We start from the raw sequence: 19,959 nt of genomic DNA, 5'->3' as shown, positions 1-19,959 counted from the left end.
GAGGATCGTATAGTAAACTAAAAGCATCGCCACAACATTCATACTAACGTGTCTTCACGTTTTTCTTTTTAATGTATTATCATAAGCACAAGCATGATTACGCACCCTACTGCTACAACAACAGTCTTCTCTCCCACACCTCTTTCTCCACTTCCTTCCTCTTGAGCACAATGCCAAAAGTGTCTCAGAGTTTGTTTTGACCACATGAAATATGCAACACCCCCCCACCCCCGCGGGGTTTCTAGAAATAAACATACTGTCCTATCCTGTCCTGTTCTGTCCTGTGTTATTTTTCTGTCCAGTCTTTCCTGTCTTGTCCTCTGTCTTGTCTTGCCTTGTCTTGCCTCGCCTTGCCTCACCCTGTCCTATCCTGCCCTGTGTTGTGTCGTCCTGTCCATCCTCATCTTTTGTTCTGTCCTGTCCTAACTTATTTTTTGTCCTGTCCTGCCTCATCTTTTGTCCTGTCCTATCCTGACCCGGCCTGACCTGACCAATCCTGTCCTGTTCTGCCTTATTTTTTTTGTCCTGTCCTGTCCTGTCCAGCCTCATCTTCTGTCCTGTCCTGTCTGGTCCTGCTCTGCCCTGTCCTGTCTTGTCCTGTTCTGACCAGTTCTATCCTGTCCTCTCCTGATCTGGCCTGTCCTGTCCTGCCTCATCTTTTGTCCTGTCCTGTCCTGTCCTGCCCTGCCCTGTCCTGTCCTGCCCTGCCCTGCCCTGCCCTGCCCTGCCCTGTCCTGTCCTGTCCTGCCCTGCCCTGCTCTGCCCTGTCCTGTCCTGTCCTGTCCTGTCCTGCCCTGCTCTGCCCTGACCTATCCTGTCCTGTCCTGACCTGTCCTGTCCTGTCCTGCTTATCTTTTGTCCTGTCCTGTCCTGTCCTGCCCTGCCCTATCCTGTCCTGTCCTGCTTATCTTTTGTCCTGTCCTGTCCTGCCCTGCCCTATCCTGTCCTGTCCTGCTTATCTTTTGTCCTGTCCTGTCCTGCCCTGCCCTATCCTGTCCTGTCCTGCTTATCTTTTGTCCTGTCCTGTCCTGTCCTGTCCTGTCCTGTCCTGTCCTGCTTATCTTTTGTCCTGTCCTGTCCTGCCCTGCCCTATCCTGTCCTGTCCTGCTTATCTTTTGTCCTGTCCTGTCCTGTCCTATCCTGTCCTGTCTCATCTTTTCTTCTGTTCTGCCCTGTCCTGCTCTGCCCTGACCTGTCTCATCTTTTCTTCTGTCCTATCCTGTCCTGCCCTGTCCTGTCTCATCTTTTGTTCTGTCCTATCCTGTCCTGCCCTGTCCTGTCTCATCTTTTGTTCTGTCCTATCCTGTCCTGCCCTGTCATGTCTCATCTTTTGTTCTGTTCTGTCCTATCCTGTCCTGTTCTGCCCCGTCCTGTCCTATGTTCACCTCACCCACCTTGACAATCCCATCCACATGACGACGTTGGAGGGGATTTCTATCAGGCCTCCCAGGAAAAAGTTGAGGTAGGGATTCCCGGCCAGCGAGGACGACAGCAACGTGATTCCGTAATACGTCAGACTGTTGGTCATCCTGCAGCCAGACGAACCTAATAGTCAATCAATCCACTGACCATTCAATTCCGTCACTTGGTATCATGTTACTTAATTAACAGTTCCTCGTTCATTCTATCCATCCACTGACCACCAATTCAGCTGTAAAAATTGAATGTCCATTACCTAAATAATATGATTTTTTCTGTTTTTAGGCCAGCAATGACAAAAGCAGATCCTGTACTGCTATCATCCAGGACTGAGCCATCAGTGTAAACTTTTAAATGATAATCAAAATTTTCTTCTAATTCAATTCTGGCAGATGCTGCTATTATATGTGGAGTGCATATGCTTTAGTAACCTGACAATTAAGCATATAATTTTTTACTGTAGCTTGATGAAAGTGTGTCTTCACAAGTGACTGAGAACGTTGGTGTTTTTGACTTTTTGCATTCATTATCAGTTGTTTCGCTTGTCAGTTTAACGACTTCTCTTTTACGAAGTCCTTTAAGTAATTTCCTTTAATTGTTTTCAGAATTTTTTTTCAAATTTCACCCTCATTTCACCCTCATTTGCCCAGTTTTCCCCAACCCTCCATTCATTCACATCTCCCACCCCTTTTAACCGATAATACTCAAATGTATTCATAAATACTTTAACAAAATGTCTTCAATCACCGATATGCGTGATGGGACATTAAACAAAATTCCTCCTCCACTGACCATTTCCTCAATCATTCAAAAGTCCACTGTTTAACTCACTCCATACGAACGGCGAAAGAGACGACGTTAACAGCGTTTCACCCCAATTACCATCATCAAATATTGCAAGCGGAAGGCTCTTATACTGAAGACGTGAATGTTGACAAAGAATACCACAATTCTGACGACGGAAGCTAAAGGTTGGGTCATTCAGACACCCACTGGACATCCGAGGGGTCTGTGTAGAGGAGAAAAGAGGACTGGCCGTACTGAGTGAGTTAATCATCTCCATCACTCGATACCATGTCACTAACAGTCACTCAATCGTTCAGTGAATCCTCTGACCAGTCAACTCAGTCACTCGGTATCATGTTACTCAGCAGTTCCTCGATCATTTTAATCAATATCCACTGACCATTCAACCAACCAGCCGATCAATCAATCAATCAAACAATGACATGATAGCTTTTACTAATTGATGAACCAATGGCTGTCCATCAATCATCCAATCAATCTATTGATAAATCTATCAACCAACCGATCAATTAATCAATCAGTCAATGGCATAAGCTAATGGGGTTATTCAGATAAGTAACAAATAATTCACATCCGTCTCTCTCGCGAGATTATATGGAAGCGCCTTGGGCGGGTCAAAATCTTTCCTGTTGAGAGCAGCAGTCTGGAGTGTTTCAGGAATTCCAACCCTGTCATGATAGTCTCTTTCGCAGGTATTGCAGACACAGCAATGAACATTATCATAATGCGTGTGTGTGTGTGTGTGTGTGTGTGTGTGTGTGTGTGTGTGTGTGTGTGTGTGTGCGTGCGTGCGTGTGTGTGTGTGTGTGTGTGTGTGTGTGTGTGTGCGTGTGTGTGTGTGTGTGTGTGTGTGTGTGTGTGTGTGTGTGTGTGCGTTCGTGTGTGCGGGCTCGCGTGTGCGCGCGCGTTACGTTGAGAGTGAATCTGTTGACTTGCTGTAACTCTCAGCACCACAACTCACCAGATATACAGCATGATCAGGGTCAGAAACCGCATGTCCGGGTCCTTAATGATATCGAGAATGCCCTCGGAACGAACTCTCATCGTCGCTTCCGGTTCCCGTTCCTGTTCTGGTTCCGGTTCCTCTCCTTCCTGTCTGGCTTCCTCTTGACCGGAAGTCTCTTCCAGCTGGGCAGTTTGGCTCTGCTGCTCCTCCACCCTTTTGTTCCCTTCCTGCTCCGCTCCTGGGGTCTCCGAAGTTGCTTCCTCCACCTTTGACATTTGACATTTTTTGCCCATTGTCCACATGACCGGACAGGACAATATCGTGAATGCCCAACTCTGTTAAACTTCAACTCTGTGAAAGGAGAAGCTGCACAGCACAATATCAGGAATACCCAATTCACTAAAAATTCAAATCTGTGACATGCGAATAAGAAAAGAAGAAGAAGAAGAAGAAGAAGAAGAAGAAGAAGAAGAAGAAGAAGAAGAAGAAGAAGAAGAAAAGATATACTTGCAAAACAACACAGTTCATGACAAGTTATCGTTATGTTCCTTTTGGCAAATAAGGCTAGGTTGTGCTAATGACGCCAACCCTTCCACCTACTACATCATCCCCCAACACCGACTGACCTGAAGCCTTCTTGGCCGAAAGAACTGGGATGCAACTCGGGCTAGATACTATTCACCATAACCCCAATTCTAACCCAGATAGTCGGGACAGCAGCTGCTTGCTCTGCTGTCCTGGTAGTCATAGTCGTACACTGGCTGACTATCATTCATGAAATAAAAAAAAATCATCCCAACCTCCTCCTCCGGCTCCTCAGAGATAACCGTCAGCAGCAGGTGGTTGACGTCTGCGGTCTGGAGTGAGCTGGCTGTCATGCGCAGAGCGTCCGATCTTTCCAACGCTGTGGCGAAGACGACATCGGGGTCACGGTGGTTATATTTGGAAGCCTTGCAGATCACGTGGCGAATGTCCTGGAAGCGGTGATTGGCTACCAGCCAGCGCAAGGATTCGTCCAGAACACTGCGGAGGAATACAGAGTGGTAAACCGAAGAAACAAAACACAATATATACATATAGATAGATACACATACACACACGCATGTATGCATGATCATTTGAACCACTATGACCATCAGAACAGCAGAGGAGGCAACTGCTGTCCCGACTATCTGGACTAGAATTTGATTCTAGTGGAGAGTGTCTTGGCCAAGGTATATCTCCACTCTCTCGGCCAAGAGGGTTTTAGGACAATCGGCGCTGGGATGGTTCCCATAGGCCAACTAGCCCCCAAGGCTGCATCACTAAGAGCCAGTGCAATTTTGCCTGCTAGTTTGAGAGTCATAGTTCTTCACAAAAGACTCAGCTGTAAATGATTTCCTATTGCAATGGAGAAACCATTGATCATACAACTCTCTCTCTCTCTCTCTCTCTCACACACACACACACACACACACACACACACACACACACACACACACACACACACACACACACAGAGATATATGTTTATATATATATACATATATATATATATATATATATATATAGTTGTGTGTGTGTGCGTGAGAGAGAGAGAGAGACAGACAGAGAGAGAGAGAAAGAGAGATAGAGAGAATAAATCCAAGCCCTGATGTCTTCGTTTTCCAAAACCAAAAAGAAGAGGAAGATGCGCCAAAAAAAAAAAAAAAAAAAAAAAAGTCTTGGTTTAAAATTTAACCTTAACAACTGGTTTGAGCTGGGGTGGAGAAATAGGAATATGGGAGTGAGTTTAAAAAAAAAAAAAAAGAAAAAAAGAAGAAAAAGCTCATGGTAGATATTAGAACGGAGCATGCAAAACATTGTGGCAGAGACAACTCTCTTATTGCCGTGGGTTCTACTGTATTACGTGGCACGAGGGGTTGGACACTTACAAGAATTCCAGGAAGCAGACGGCGTGCATGGCGCCGAAGACGAGCTGGGTGTCCCTCCAGCTGTAGGTCTTCATGACAAAGGCGATGGGCGCCATGGACATGAGGGAGAAGGCCCACAGCACCGAGCCGAAGACGCCCATGAAGGCACGCTGCTCCGTGGGCAGGATCTCCAGCAGATGGATCACCAGAGGAATCATGTAGCCCTGCAAACAGGTCAGATGAAATCAAATCAAATCGAGTCAAATCAAATCAAATCATGTTGCTTATAGGCCAGCCGATCGCTTTCGGACCAGTGATAAACACCCGTCAGTTCTTAAAAAAACCTGTCGAAAAGAACATAAAACAACGTGGAAAGGTTGATTAAAACAATGTTCACAAGTTTCAGTTCACTCAACGCCTGGACCAATCCACGTAAAATTCATATCAAGTTTAAGATATTGAAAACATCGTAGAAAAAAAGGAGGAAAAAAAATCTCATCACCCACTTATGTTTCAGACCATGTACAACTTAAATCAATTAAAAAAATTGAAAAAAAAAGAGTGTCCGGGGAAACTCCGGTACAAGACCTCTCTGGAACGGATTGTTGTTGATGAAGACGGTGTTGCTGTTGTTGATGGTGATGATGATGATGTATGACCATCGAGTGGAGTGATGGCCTAGAGGTAACGCGTCCGCCTAGGAAGCGAGAGAATCTGAGCGCGCTGGTTCGAATCACGGCTCAGCCGCCGATATTTTCTCCCCCTCCACTAGACCTTGAGTGGTGGTCTGGACACTAGTCATTCGGATGAGACGATAAACCAAGGTCCCGTGTGCAGCATGCACTTAGCGCACGTAAAAGAACCCACGGCAACAAAAGGGTTGTTCCTGGCAAAATTCTGTAGAAAAATCTACTTTGATAGGAAAAACAAATAAAACTGCACGCAGGAAAAAATACAAAACAATGGGTGGCGCTGTAGTATAGCGACGCCCTCTCCCCGAAGAGAGCAGCCCGAATTTCACACAGAGAAATCCGTTGTGATAAAAAGAAATACAAATACAAAACGACGGTGACGTTGACGGCGGCACCGACAGTGAAGATGAATGTACTCGGCAGTCGAGGTACCACACAGAGTCTCAGACAGGTTGACAGCAACCTTTGTTAATGTGCTTTGTTTTTCTATGTTTAACATTGAAGCAAACAGGATCTAAAACGAGAATTATTAGCTTGCACAGCACCATTCTGTAGTCTTTTCAGGTCTAGCTTACGGCAGCCGGCACTTCTTACAGTTTGCAGGATTACTGTTTTGCCATCTCTAGCTGAAACGTACAGCCGTGAGAACAATGAAAACGAATGTGAAATCACGCATGCTTGGAGGGTTAAGATATCCCAGTCCAAACAAGAAACACACACACACACACACACACACACACACACACACACACACACAAAAGAAAAACGAAACAAAAGAAAAACAACAGAAAACCCCCATATATATGCATAATGGCTGAGAAAATAAAAATCTGAGGCTTGCTGAACTTTGCGATGCAGCGTGTGTGACGAAACGAAAGTAAATCATGGCTTGGATAAGCATGAATACAAACAAAAGAAATGAGTGGACCTCTACTGTGCCGATGCATTTCACCAGGAACAGAAGACTAAGATATGTCACGACACAAATGTCATTCCCCAGAATGCGTTGTTGAAGTCCAGGTACCTTTAGTAAAATACATTTATAAATGAAATTAATGGTAGATTACTGCTCACAGAAAAACCCCCCATCAAAAATGAACTTGGGTAATATTTCCAGATGCAACATAATGATATCGTGTTCAATTAATTGTTGAACTCATCGGTCAGTTATCCCAACAACCAAACAACAAATCGGTTAATGAATCCATTAATCAACCAACCAACCAATCAACCAACCAACCAACCAATTTCGCCCACCTGCTGAAAGACGCCGATGAAGAACTTGGTTGCGACGAAGCTGACGTAATTGGGCATGAAGGCCATAGCCAATGAGAGGGCGAGCAGAGTCACGTGACAGCCCACGTGGGCCCTCTTACGACCGAAACGGTCAGCCAGGTTGGACAGGACAGTGGCCCCGGCAAACATGCCTGCCATGACCACTGTCTGCGAAAGTTGGGTCAGGGCCGCTTTGTTGCACACCAGTCCCCACTGTGTGTCCAAAGAGTAAAAGAGAATGTGTATGATTGTATTACTGGACTGAGTCCACTAATCAATTTACAGAGGATGGCAATCTGGCGACGAGCGACGAGGTTACATCAAGTGCCACCCCCACCCCTCCAACTTCCAACTACTGCGTAAGTAATGAGTTAAAGTGAAGATAAGTATCATGGTAAGGAAAGAGATTAAGTAAAGACATGAAATATATTTTATCATTAGGATTGAATTCAAAGACGTACTTCATTGTCACGAGTGAAAGTTGTGTAAAAGTAAAGCAAAGTCTGCCAACTACAAAATTTGGTAATTTGAGCGATTTGTGCCGCAGAAAAAGCAAGTATACCAGCCCCCACTGCGTATGGAATGAGTTACGGTAAAGACATGTATCACTGTCAGCAAAATAGGGATCGATTCAAAAATGTGTTTTATTGTCACGCATGGGTTAAAGTGATGTGTAGTATTATCAGGAATTCAGGAATGAATGAAATGGAAAGACACGTTATGATTAAAGATGAATCAAACAAAACATGTGTATCATTGTCAGGAATGATTTAATGGACGACATATACTACTGTCAGGAATAAATGAAATTAATGGCGCATAGGTGCGAAGAATGAGGTAAATAAGCGACATGTATGTTGCTAGAAATGAGTCAGATTAACACTGCATGTGATGCCAGGATCGAGGCAAATCAAAGACGTGTGCGTGGCCAGGAAAGAGTTAAATAAAAGATTATGTGTTATCGTGAATGAGTTCCTTCAAGGACGTACCCTGTTGACAGAAAATATTTCAACTGAAAAGGTGTCTCATCGTCAAGGAAAGAATAAAATCAGAAACATGTGCCACTGTCAGGAACTGGTTCAATCAAAGACGTAGACGTAGAGTATGCTGTCAGAATGAGTAAAATAAATCAAGTGCGTTAATCATTTTCAGGAATGAGTCAAATCAAAAACATGTGTCATTGTCAGGAGTGAGTTAAAGACACGTGCATCATTCTCTCAGGTCTCGCTGAAAAACCGAATCCTGTCTGTCTCTATCTCTGTCTCTCTCTTTCTCTGTCTCTATCTCTTTCTCTTTCTCTCGCTCTTTCACGATCGCTCACTCTCTTTCCCTCTCTCACTTCATCATTCCACCATCCCTGTATTGTTTGTAGCCTACAAGGGTCTATGACCGACGCACAATAAATTGTCAGTATTCAGTGCACTCTCTCTGTGTGTCTCTCTCTGTCTCTCTCTCTCTCTCTCCTAATACAGCGTACGCGCAATATCCCGAATGCACACACATATACCTAAGTACACATACAAATGCGCGCGCGTACAAACACACACACACACACACACACACACACACACACACACACACACACACACACAAACACACTGAAAGAGAGAGAGAGAGAGAGAGAGAGAGAGAGAGAGAGAGAGAGAGAGAGAGAGAGACAGAGATGCAGACACACACACACACACGCACACACAGACACACAGACACAGACACACACACACACACACACACACAGACACACACACACACACACACACACACACACACACACACAGGTATACCTCAGACACGAAGGACAGATACTCAGGCTGTTGATAATCATAACCATCGCAGGTCGTGGTGATGAACGAACTCCCCTCGGAGTCGTTGGCGATGGCTCGAACTTTGCAGCTCTCCTGGACCACCGACCCGTTCAATTCGCCAATACCGTACTCCGCCAGAAAGGAAGTCGAGGGACGACACTTGTGAGGATTGGCACCACCTTGTTGTTCCAGGATGAAAGCAACATTTCACAACAACGTCAACAACAACGACGATGACGACAACAGCGATAAGCACTACTGCTACTACTAATGCTGCTGCTGCTGCTGTTCCTGCTGCTGCTGTCTCTTATGGTGATGACGACGATGAAGAGGACGACGACGACAATAACAATAATACTGATGATAATGATAACAACTGCTCTTCATCATGAGTTGTTTTGATTTAAGCGTTTTGGTTTTAAGAAACAAAGTAAAAGAAACAAAAAACAAAACAAAACAAAAAAAACAACACAAAAAAACCCCACCCAGTTTTCCATGTACAAAGTCTTGGGAAAAAAAGCAAACAACAAACAACACAACTTGAGCAAAATGAAGCTTGAGTCTATATCGTGTTCTCTTCCATGTAAAGCATATTATTATCAATAAACGCAGTGTCTGCTTCTGTTCACACACACACACACACACACACACACACACACACACACACACACACACACACACACAAACAAAACAAAACACAACAACAACAACAAAACAAAAAAAACAACAACAAAAAACCAAACAAACAACAACAAAAAACAACAACAAACAAAAAAAAAAACAAACAAAAACATGAATCATACACCACCACCACCACCACAAGTGGAGTGATAGGCCTAGAGGTAACACGTCCGCAAGGAAGCGAGAGAATCTGAGCGTGCTGGCTCGAATCACGGCTCAGCCACCGATATTTTCTCCCCCTCCACTAGACCTTGAGTGGTGGTCTGGACGCTAGTCATTCGGATGAGACGATAAACCGAGGTCCCGTGTGCAGCATGCACCTGACGCACGTAAAAGAACCCACGGCAACAAAAGGGTTGTTCCTGGTAAAATTCTGTAGAAAAATCCACTTCGATAGGAAAAACAAATAAAACTGCACGCAGAAAAAAAAGGGGTGGCGCTGTAGTGTAGCGACGCGCTCTCCCTGGGGAGAGCAGCCCGAATTTCACACAGAGAAATCTGTTGTGATAAAAAGAAATACAAATACAAATGCAAATACCACCACCAACAACAACAACTAAGTTTGAGTATCATAGTGAAGATGTCTCTCTCACCTTCAAAGACGATGGAGAGGACCGGGTAGGCCATGGACATGCCGGCCATACTCAAGGTGAGGATTTGAACCACCTGGTAACGGCCATAACGGCCCACCGCCTTCCACACCTCGTCCACTTCCACTCGGCCCAGGGCAGCCGAGTCCCACGTGGTCGCCATCTGCTGCCTTCAGCCTTCTGCAACAGCCTGTTACGGGAGTCTAGAAAAGTATCAGTATCAGTATCAGTAGCTCAAGGAGGCGTCACTGCTTTCGGTCAAATCCATATACGCTACACCACATCTGCCAAGCAGATGCCTGACCAGCAGCGTAACCCAACGCGCTTAGTCAGGCCTCGAGAAAAACAAAAACAAAAAACAACAACGATAGAACAGATAATTTGAAAAAAAGGAAAAGGACAGGAAGAAGAAGAAGAAGGAGAAGAAGAATCATACTGCTACTACTACTACTACTACTGCTACTGCTACTGCCGCTGCTGCCCAGCCAGGACTTTCCATCCGAAGGAAGCAATCCACAGTTGTTTCATTAAAAATGTCCGTTATATTTACCTCTGTCATGTTATAAGGATCGTTTGTGAACCAGAGCACACGGTCTTAAATTTTGGTGGACTCCAAATCATTATAGAATTTGGTTAGAAAATATTGCACGATACTTACATTTGTTTTTCATCTGAAATTTTTTTTTTTTTTCATTACAAATATCAAATAATGAAATTGAATCAGATTCCCCGAGTACTTTGAATACATCTTCCAACGATTCTTAGTCACCCTATAAACAGAACGACGTGTCATCAGCATGCCTTTGATATTTTCATTCCCATAAATTTTACAGGTCATCAGTTCTGCACACAAGGAAAACAGAATTGTCTTTTCTACATTATACCCGTTCTCCAGGTTACAAAAATAATTCGATACTTTTTTCTCTTTCTGCTGTTCATCTCATATATTTTGTGTGCTTTCTGAGCGCAGTGAGTCTATGCTTTTTCACCTGTATTTGTTGTATGTCTTGTTATGAATTTTACTCTAAACAAAATCTTCAAGGAGTGCGTGTGTGTGTGTTGTTGGGGTTTTCGTTTTGTTTTGTTTTGCTATATTGTTTTTTTTTTTGTTTGTTTGTTTCTTTCCTTGCGTGTGCATCTTAGTTTTTTTCCTTTCTAGAATTATATTTCTTTTTGCTTATTCCAAATGAAGGGGCTTCTAAGAACACCTAATCCGATACAGTAAATTGTAACTATTCTTTGGGAATATTACAAATTTATCGTCTGTTACACACCACTATGATATATCACACTTGTTCCTTTTTTTTTCAAAACAGAAGGCGAAGAGCCTTCATGGATCATTCCACATGCTTTCGACACCACCTTGAAACCGAAACTGAAACTATATTCTAAATCGTCATATAACTTTTTTTTTATTCTATTATTTGTATCGTTTATGATCGCTACATGATTTTTACCTGTAAAAATGATGTGGTGAATTTCAAAAAAGAAAAAAAAATATCCTGGGATTTAGTATCATTTCTCCAGTCAAATTATATTCAGATAAAAGGATGATCACTGCTTTTACAAATCAAAATATCTGCATCTTTTTCGTTTGACAATCTTTATGTTGATGAAGGTGGAAGTGCTCTTAAATTACAATTTCGATTTCTGTAAATACGAAAAAGACAATCCTACAGTATCTATGCATGTTTGATTGTGTCCTATGGATTTGGACACAGTTTTATTGTGTCAAATGGGTTTGGACAGAGTTGGGAAGATATCTATAAAACAATTGTGATGGATTTGCTCTCAACCATGAATTGGCGATATATATATATATATATATATATATATATATATATATATATATATATATATATATATATATAACACAAAAAAACACCTGATAAAAGCTTGATTCATATATATATATAACACTAAACAAAGTGATGAAATCTTGACTCATATCATTTAATTGATAGCCAAATTATTCATATACAAATGTAGAATGAATAAAGAAGAGCCAACACTATAAAGGTTCATAACAGATCTCAAACAGGTACATGAAGTTGTCTGTTTTTTTGTGTTTTTGTTTTGTTTTTGTTTTTGTGATAACTAAGGTATAATTATGACAAACTGTTGCAGAAATGGGTACCATAAGAGATCGATTCATCTTTAATACCTATGGAATCGACATATTTATAAATAAGTATTATTCTGTCGTATTATTTCAATGTAGGACGATGAATATTCGTTGTGGTATAATGTTGTTACTTATTCAAATTATTCGTCCTGTACAAATTGTACTTGTATCTGTAAACGTTTGAGGGGAAAAAAAAGTCATGCGTTCTTTATGCAGAAATATCAAAAGTGTATTACACACACACACACACACACACACACACACACACACATATATATATATATATATATATATATATATATATATATATATATATATGTGTGTGTGTGTGTGTGTGTGTGTGTGTAAAAGTCTGTGGTGCAGTGCATACTTATTTGTCTGTGTATTAACTGAGGGGCAGCTGAAATAGCAATAAATGGTTTGAATAATGTACCCGTTTGTCTCATAAAGTGTAACAGTACTTATTCCTTGTTTGGCCAGTGTTTATTTTCTGTTGTTACCATTCTCGAAGTTTCCTGACAACATGCTGTAGACCATTGCTGTTGCTGGTGATTTATTGCCCTTGTTTACTTATTGTCATAGTTTTGTGTCCGCTATATCATACACGTTTATTGTAATAAGAAGAAAAAATTGCACTCACCAGGAACTGTTTGGTCAAAGATTCGGCAGTGATGTTCGCACAGGGTCGACAACTCTAGCTTTCTCTTCGGGTGGTCTTGGTTTTGTGTCACGCACAAGAATTGTTCGGATTTTTATGACCTTCATGAAGCTGGGGTCACAGAACATTAAAAGGAGTGACGTGATTGTATGCTGCAACACGAAATGTGATTACAGAGTGGACTTGTTGACTTCATTAACGAGAATGCTTTTGTGAATGTGTTCCTTTGGTTTGGTTAGAGTTAAGTCACTCATGGCAGCTTGTGTCGTCTGTCTTCCCTTTCTGTATTTCTGCATACGGAATTTGCAATAATGACATAAATCACATCCATGGATTTTTTTTTCTTCATTTAGGAGGCTTGGAACCCACAACCTCTCATCTTAATTCATCATATTTATATTTTTAAAACAACAACAACAACAAAACTTATTTCGGAGTGCGTACTCGGCGTTAGACTGATTTCGATCAAGGTCATATAACTGGCATAATAAATCAGTAACAACTGGATAAGCACATCCCCCCCCTCTCTCTCTCTCTCTCTCACACACACACACACACACACACACACACACAGCAATACGACGTGATTAAATGCAACAAAACTTATTTCGCAGTGCGTACTCGGCGTTAGACTGATTTCGATCAAGGTCATATAACTGGCATAATAATGCAGTTACAACTGGATAAGCACATCCCCCCACCCTCTCTCTCTCTCTCTCACACACACAGCAATACGACGTGATTAAATGCATGCAGTACAATACAATTTTAAGGTTGAGGGTTGTAAATCTGCATATGACATTTTCTTTCGCTTAAATTTCTTTCTTGTATTCCCAATTTGCTCAGTGCGTACACACACGTCCTGGGTGAGTTTTGGTGACCGAAATGACTGTATGACGATGTCTTTTTCATTGATGACCTTTCCTTCTTTTCTTAAGAGGTAACTGAAGCATGCACTTGTGTATCATAAGCTGGAAATAGAAACAGTCAGACACAAAGGCATACCACGAGAGTTACGGCTTTGTAAGGTTTGTAACATGTCTGTGATTGGGGATGAGTTTCATTTTATAATGGAATGTCCCAATTATGATCAGTTACGAAATAGATATGTTCCTAAGAAATATTTGTCTCCAAAATCGGTTTTTAATTTTTGTGATATGCTCAAAGGAGGCAAAAAAGTCATTTTAGCTGTAAGTAAAATGATTAGATTTGCAAATGTTGCCTAGCTATACTTTTGGATTTAAAAGACATGTATGTTTTCTCAACTTTTATGTGACATTGTTGTGTATTTGGAAATGTTTGTTCTGGGCATGAAAAGATTATTTTGCAGTAAACCTCCATACTCCAATGGGAGTGAAAGGATGATTAAAACTTGAAACGTGTGTTCAGTTTTACCATTGAGAATGGACGCTGAACAACACACTTAAAGTCTTAACTCCCGAGAGCAAGGTTTCGGTTGCGCATGCGCACTAGAGCCTATCCATAAAAGGGAAAGGGGCGGAGTTTATCTATAAAAAGCGCGAGCACGTGTCCGGTAGGTTAGTAGATCGTCATATTTCTCTCCGTTTGCATGTTTTACAAACAATGTGGTCGTTTACGGTTGCCAACGTCGAGGGGCTGTCTGCATGCTTTCCAATTCTCACCGGACAGTACCACGTGCTGGTGCTATTTTTATCTGACAGACACGTCTAGCGCAAACACAAACGGCTCTAGCTCCGCCCCTTTTCTTTGCATTCAAATTTTGTATTACGTGTAGCTGACACATTTTGTACTTTCCAAAGTCAATTCAGGTCTAGATTGGAAGCTGCTAGGCAAATCTCGCTCTCTGCCATAAATGAAGCCAAACCGTAGCTTTATTAGGCTTTTATTTTGAATAAACCTTCACCGACGTCACAGTGTCAGACTCTGGTGAGAAACTGGCTTGATTCAAATCGCCCGCCATTTATAGTCCGGTTCAGGCTATCTGCTGCATTGTGTCTGGTCTGCTTGTTGCGGGGCGGTAGTTTGGTTCCAAAGATCAGTTTCGTCACTTCATTTGTCTTAACTTCAGGAAACTGCTGCAGTGGCGAACAGACATCTAAAATAAATATATAGATATAATCCGGACAATGTAAGACCCCTACGCTTTCCATCTAGAAAGCACCACGTGTCTTCCAAAACTTCGCACACACACACAAAAAAAGCTTCTTCTCCATTTTTCAAGCATAAAATAGCATGAAGTATTTCAGTATTATCATACTGCCGGGGTCTTTTGGGGTTAGTCAAAATCGACACCCTCAATTGGAAATTACTCCTTTATACTGTTTTAATGAAGCTGCTAAGCTATTAATCAAGCTATTATGTTATGTTATTAATCAAGGTGTTGATAAAGGAAAGGGGACATTCTGGGCTGGCCTTTATTGACAGTCACTGTTGTCTGTTTTATTTATTTGACAGTCATTTATTGACAGTCACTGTTGTCTGTTTTCTTTATTTGACAGTCATTTATTGACAGTCATTGTTGTCTCTTTTTTTATTTGATTTTTATTTCATTTATGTATTTATTTATCTATTTATTTATTTTATTTTTTAATTTTTATTATTATTATTATTTTATTTTTTCTGTACGCTTACAGTTGACTTCATCAAGTTTTTGCGCCTTATAAATATTATTATTATTAGTAGTATTTTTTTAAAAATCAGGGCCTGACTAAGCGCGTTGGGTTACGCTGCTGGTCAGGCATCTGCTTGGCAGATGTGGCGTAGCGGATATGGATTTAACCGAACGCAGTGACGCCTCCTTGAGCTACTGATACTGATACTGATACTGACAGTCACCCCTCCCCCATCCCCTTAGCCCCGTCTTCACCACAATTTAACGAAAGCAAAGGCGGTGGAGCCCTGCAGTAACAGTTTGTATTGAAGCTCCTCACCACTAGGAGGTGACTTCTTCTTCTTCTTCTTCTTTGCGTTCGACAGCTACGCAGTCAGGGTCGAAGTCCGAGGGATGCCACAAACTCGGACAGTCGGAGAATATGGGATAGGGTCTGGTCAGCCTGGCAGCAATCACATAGGGATGTGGCTGCCACTCCAATCCTCTTCAGGTGTGCTCGGAGGCCGCAGTGTCCTGTGCGAAGGCGGTAGATGGTAGTCTGGTGTCTTCTCTCCAGTGTCCTGATGGGATCTTGGTGTGCCTGGTAGCATCCGTTCAGGGTTACCCAGGCTCTTCGGAATCTGCTGCGGAGAAGAGTTTTTGCTTCCTCATACGTGGCAGGAATGGTTGGCTGTGAGCTGGCTTCCTTCCTTAGCGACGTGGTCTGCACGCTCGTTGCCTGGGAGGCCTACATGTGCAGGAATCCAACTGGAGGGTCGTTGGGGCTGTTTGGGTAAGGGTTGTGAGGGAGGCCTTAAGGGACTGGATCAGTGGACCAGGATCAGGGGAGTCAAGGGCCTGGAGTGTGGACATGGAGTCAGTGAAGATGGAGATGATGCCAAGGGGCTTTCCACAGGAGGAGAGGAATTCTGCTGCTGTTTTGATGGCCAGGACGTCAGCTCTGAAATTGGAACAGAGCTTTCCTCCAGGGAGTGCGATGCTTCTGTGCTCTCCATCGGGAAATCTGACGTAGACACCACTGCCTCCGTTGTGTGTGGCTTCCTCCGCTGATCCGTCCGTGTATACATGGGTCCAGGAGCTGGCTGGGTAGGACTCCTTTATCATGGCCAGAGTCAATATCTTGAGAGTAGCTGGTTGCTGGTCTTTGGTGGTGATGCCAGGAACTCTGAGGCTGATGGTGGCCTCTATCTCTTGGTCAAGCCTCCAGTCAGGCAAGGCAAGGTCAGTGCAAGACTCCCCTTTTGCCGCCAGAACATCGCTGTGCTGTGCTCTGAGTGCTTTATACTGGTGGTTGAGGCTCTGACGTTTGAGACGGTTCTTGGTGGGCTGCTCCAGTCTGTGGTGTAGGTGATGTGAGGGCAGTCTTCTGAGCTTCTCTCCCTGCATCAGGACTTTCAAGTCGCGTCTTCTCTCCAGGGGCTCAACGTTAGCAGTTTTCTCCATGTCATGGATCGGCGTGGACCTCATGGCTCCAAGTATGAGGCGTAGTCCCATATTTTGGACTTTGTCGAGCCGGCTCTTGTTGGTCTTGGAGGCTGTGCCCCAAGAGGTTGAGGCGTACTCCATGGTGGGTCTGACCGCTCCCATGTAGACCCTGGCGAGAAGCCTGCTGTCTGCTCCCCAAGTCGTCCCGGCCAGCTTCTTCAGCAGGGCTAGCTTGCGGATGCCTCTCCTCTCCATCTCCTCAATCTGGGGCCTCCAGTTCAGGCGGGTGTCCAACTTGACACCAAGGAATGTTGGTATATTCGTCTGGGGCAAGACCTGTCCCTGGAGCTTCAGCTTGACTTGCTCGTTGGCGGTGGAGAGAGAGAAAAGTGTTGCGTTGGTTTTTGTGGTGTTGAGCTCAAGACCCCAGTCTTCTGTCCATGTAGCGATATTGCTGACGACTTCCTGAAGCCGGTAGGAGGCCGTGCTGGTGTGTTCAGCGGATGTCCATACTGCCAGGTCGTCTGAGTGCAGACTGTTGGAGACGTGCTTCGTGATGTTGTCTCTGATGTCGTTGATATACAACAGAAACAATGTTGGGGAAAGCACTCCTCCCTGGGGGACACCCTCACGTAGCTTGACCTTTCTGCTGTGGAAGCCGTCTAGTTTGACCCTTGCGGTCCTGCCGAAGAGGTAGTGTTGGATCCACACTAGGAGGTGACGAAAACAAGAGATGTGGTGCGCTGCCCCGTACTGACACTTCTTCACACTATGATGTGGTGGAAGTGTATGCTCTGGACCAGCTTTTACTGACACTTCTTCACATTATGATGTGGTGGAAGTGTATGCTCTGGACCAGCTTTTACTGACACTTCTTCACACTATGATGTGGTGGAAGTGTATGCTCTGGACCAGCTTTTACTGACACTTTTTCACATTATGATGTGGTGGAAGTGTACGCTGTGGACCAGCTTGTACTGACACTTCTTCACATTATGATGTGGTGGAAGTGTACGCTGTGGACCAGCTTGTACTGACACTTCTTCACATTATGATGTGGTGGAAGTGTACGCTGTGGACCAGCTTGTACTGACACTTCTTCACGTTATGATGTGGTGGAAGTGTACGCTGTGAACCAGCTTGTACTGCTTCCATCCCTTCCTTACAACAAACTGATGGAAGTAAAAGGAAAGGGTCGTTCTGTACTCGCTAGCACTGACCCCTTCCCTACGCCTCACAACATGGCAGATATGGTTCGTCCGTCGGGATCGACGAAGACCATCTAGTCATCCTGGGGGTGGGTGGGTTGGGCTCTGTGGGTGCGCAGGTGACTGGTCAGGCCAATCCGCGCCCGGAAGGTTCTGACGCAGTGCGGACAGGGGATGATGGCGGCTGTCAGGGACTTGCTGGCACAACATGGCAGACACAAAGGGAGTGGTCGCTCTCGGCAAGCATGTACTGGCGATACACTTCTTTCCCCCCCAAACGGCAAATTTGAATTAAGGGAAGTGCTTGTTTCTAAGGGGCTGTGGACTTTCGCCGTCTGGACTTTCAACCTCGTTCCTTTCCGGAGCAGCTTTTCATACGGTTCAGGTTTGGTTTAAACAGTATTTTATTCGGAATGCATCACAATACAACACAGTTGTAGATGAACAGGATAACACGAAAATCGCATACAAAGTCCTGCCCTGATGCATGTATATACGGAAAGCTAAACCGTATATTTAGCATACAGTTCAAGTTTCAGATTCAGGTTGAATCTCAACTTGGGGAGGTGAGGTCAGTTCTGACTTGGCCAAATTTACTCCGGGAATTATTCCAGCGAAGTTTGTAAAGATCCCGATCATGTTAACCTGTACTAGCCTGGATACAAAAACGGGATATGGGGTCAGTTCTGATAAAGTCCAAGTTCATCCCTGGTGGATCATTCCATATTGGTCTGCATAGACCCCGGGGTTAATCTGGACTAGCCAGATTTTGACCCCCTGGGTAAAAACCAATTAGGGTATGAATAAGGTGCTACACCGGACTCCAGAATCTCCGTCACGGGCGGGGAGGGTAATGGCTTGTGAAGACAGTACGGCACGTTCACAGCGGCCTGCTCACTAGGCCAGGCATGACAAGACTACAAATGTGTGTCTGTCGCCTTGAAAAAAACACCAGAAGTTATGTAAACTTCGTCATCAGGCGTAGAGGAAAGGTGGGTGAGGATTGGGGAAAGAAAGGAGGATGATATACATCAGTATACTATATGTGTATATATATATTTTTTTTTCTTGTTGTTATTGTTTTGTTGTTGTTGTTGTTTTTTTAGTGAATCCGAGGATGGGAAGAAAAAGAGCGACAACGATGAACGGTGGTGATGACAAGCGCTATAACAACGGAAACTACAGCAACACCAACAACACCACGGCTGCTGCTGCTACCACTACCACCATCCCTCAGACTCCCCCCAGCCCCCCACCCCTCCATCGGGAGATAAAAGAGATAAGTCATGAAAAGTTGTGCGAGAAGCATGGTCCTTATCCACTGAAAGAGAAAGATGGGAGAGAGCATATACGCTACTTCCCTTTTGCACAATGATGAACCACTTGTGTCCATAATTTTATTATTATCCACGTCAGGTAGTTCTGGCACTAGTGTCCACACGATATCCGTAACAGTTCAAGACGTGGTCCTTTGTGCGATGTAATGCAGAACACTTCAAAAAACCATTCATACCTGGCACCACAGGACTTTGGAACAAACTTCCAGACCAAATAAAGCATAGTAGCTCGGTGTATTTAAACGTTTTATTTTATCTCAAGATAGGATCTCAAGAGGGTGAGACGATAAACCGAGGTCCCGTGTGCAGCATGCACTTAGCGCACGTACAAGAACCCACGGCAACAAAAGGGTTGTCCCTGGCAAATTTCTGTGGAAAAATCTACTTCGATATGAAAAAAAAGAAACAAAAAAAAAAAAAAAAGAACTGCATGCAGGAAAAAAAATACAAAAAATGGGTGGCGCTCTCAGGAGAGCAGCCCGAATTCCGCAAAGAGAAATCTGTTGTGA

At 43.6% G+C, this 19,959-nt stretch overlaps 1 protein-coding gene across 2 annotated transcripts in view; it reads right to left on the bottom strand.

The window, feature by feature from the left end:
* The window catches only part of LOC143281934 (organic cation transporter protein-like), a 20,239-nt gene extending 7,283 nt beyond the window's left edge, over window positions 1-12,956 (bottom strand). The window contains exons 1-8 of one of the 2 annotated variants that reach the window (XM_076587242.1): window positions 12,870-12,956; window positions 10,108-10,294; window positions 8,813-9,012; window positions 7,014-7,244; window positions 5,086-5,288; window positions 3,973-4,195; window positions 3,188-3,438; window positions 1,395-1,529 (exon numbers count right to left, since the gene is read on the bottom strand). In XM_076587242.1, coding sequence (XP_076443357.1) covers window positions 1,395-1,529; window positions 3,188-3,438; window positions 3,973-4,195; window positions 5,086-5,288; window positions 7,014-7,244; window positions 8,813-9,012; window positions 10,108-10,267 — 1,403 coding nt within the window. In that variant the 5' untranslated portion in view covers window positions 10,268-10,294; window positions 12,870-12,956. The remainder of the gene's footprint in view (window positions 1-1,394; window positions 1,530-3,187; window positions 3,439-3,972; window positions 4,196-5,085; window positions 5,289-7,013; window positions 7,245-8,812; window positions 9,013-10,107; window positions 10,295-12,869) is intronic. The other variant, XM_076587243.1, reaches the window with a different exon arrangement.
* Window positions 12,957-19,959: the final 7,003 nt, after the last annotated feature.

The sequence above is a fragment of the Babylonia areolata genome, chromosome 5 (assembly GCF_041734735.1).
Source record: "Babylonia areolata isolate BAREFJ2019XMU chromosome 5, ASM4173473v1, whole genome shotgun sequence".
Lineage (NCBI taxonomy): Eukaryota > Metazoa > Mollusca > Gastropoda > Neogastropoda > Buccinidae > Babylonia > Babylonia areolata.
This window is presented reverse-complemented; position numbering and strand designations above follow the sequence as displayed.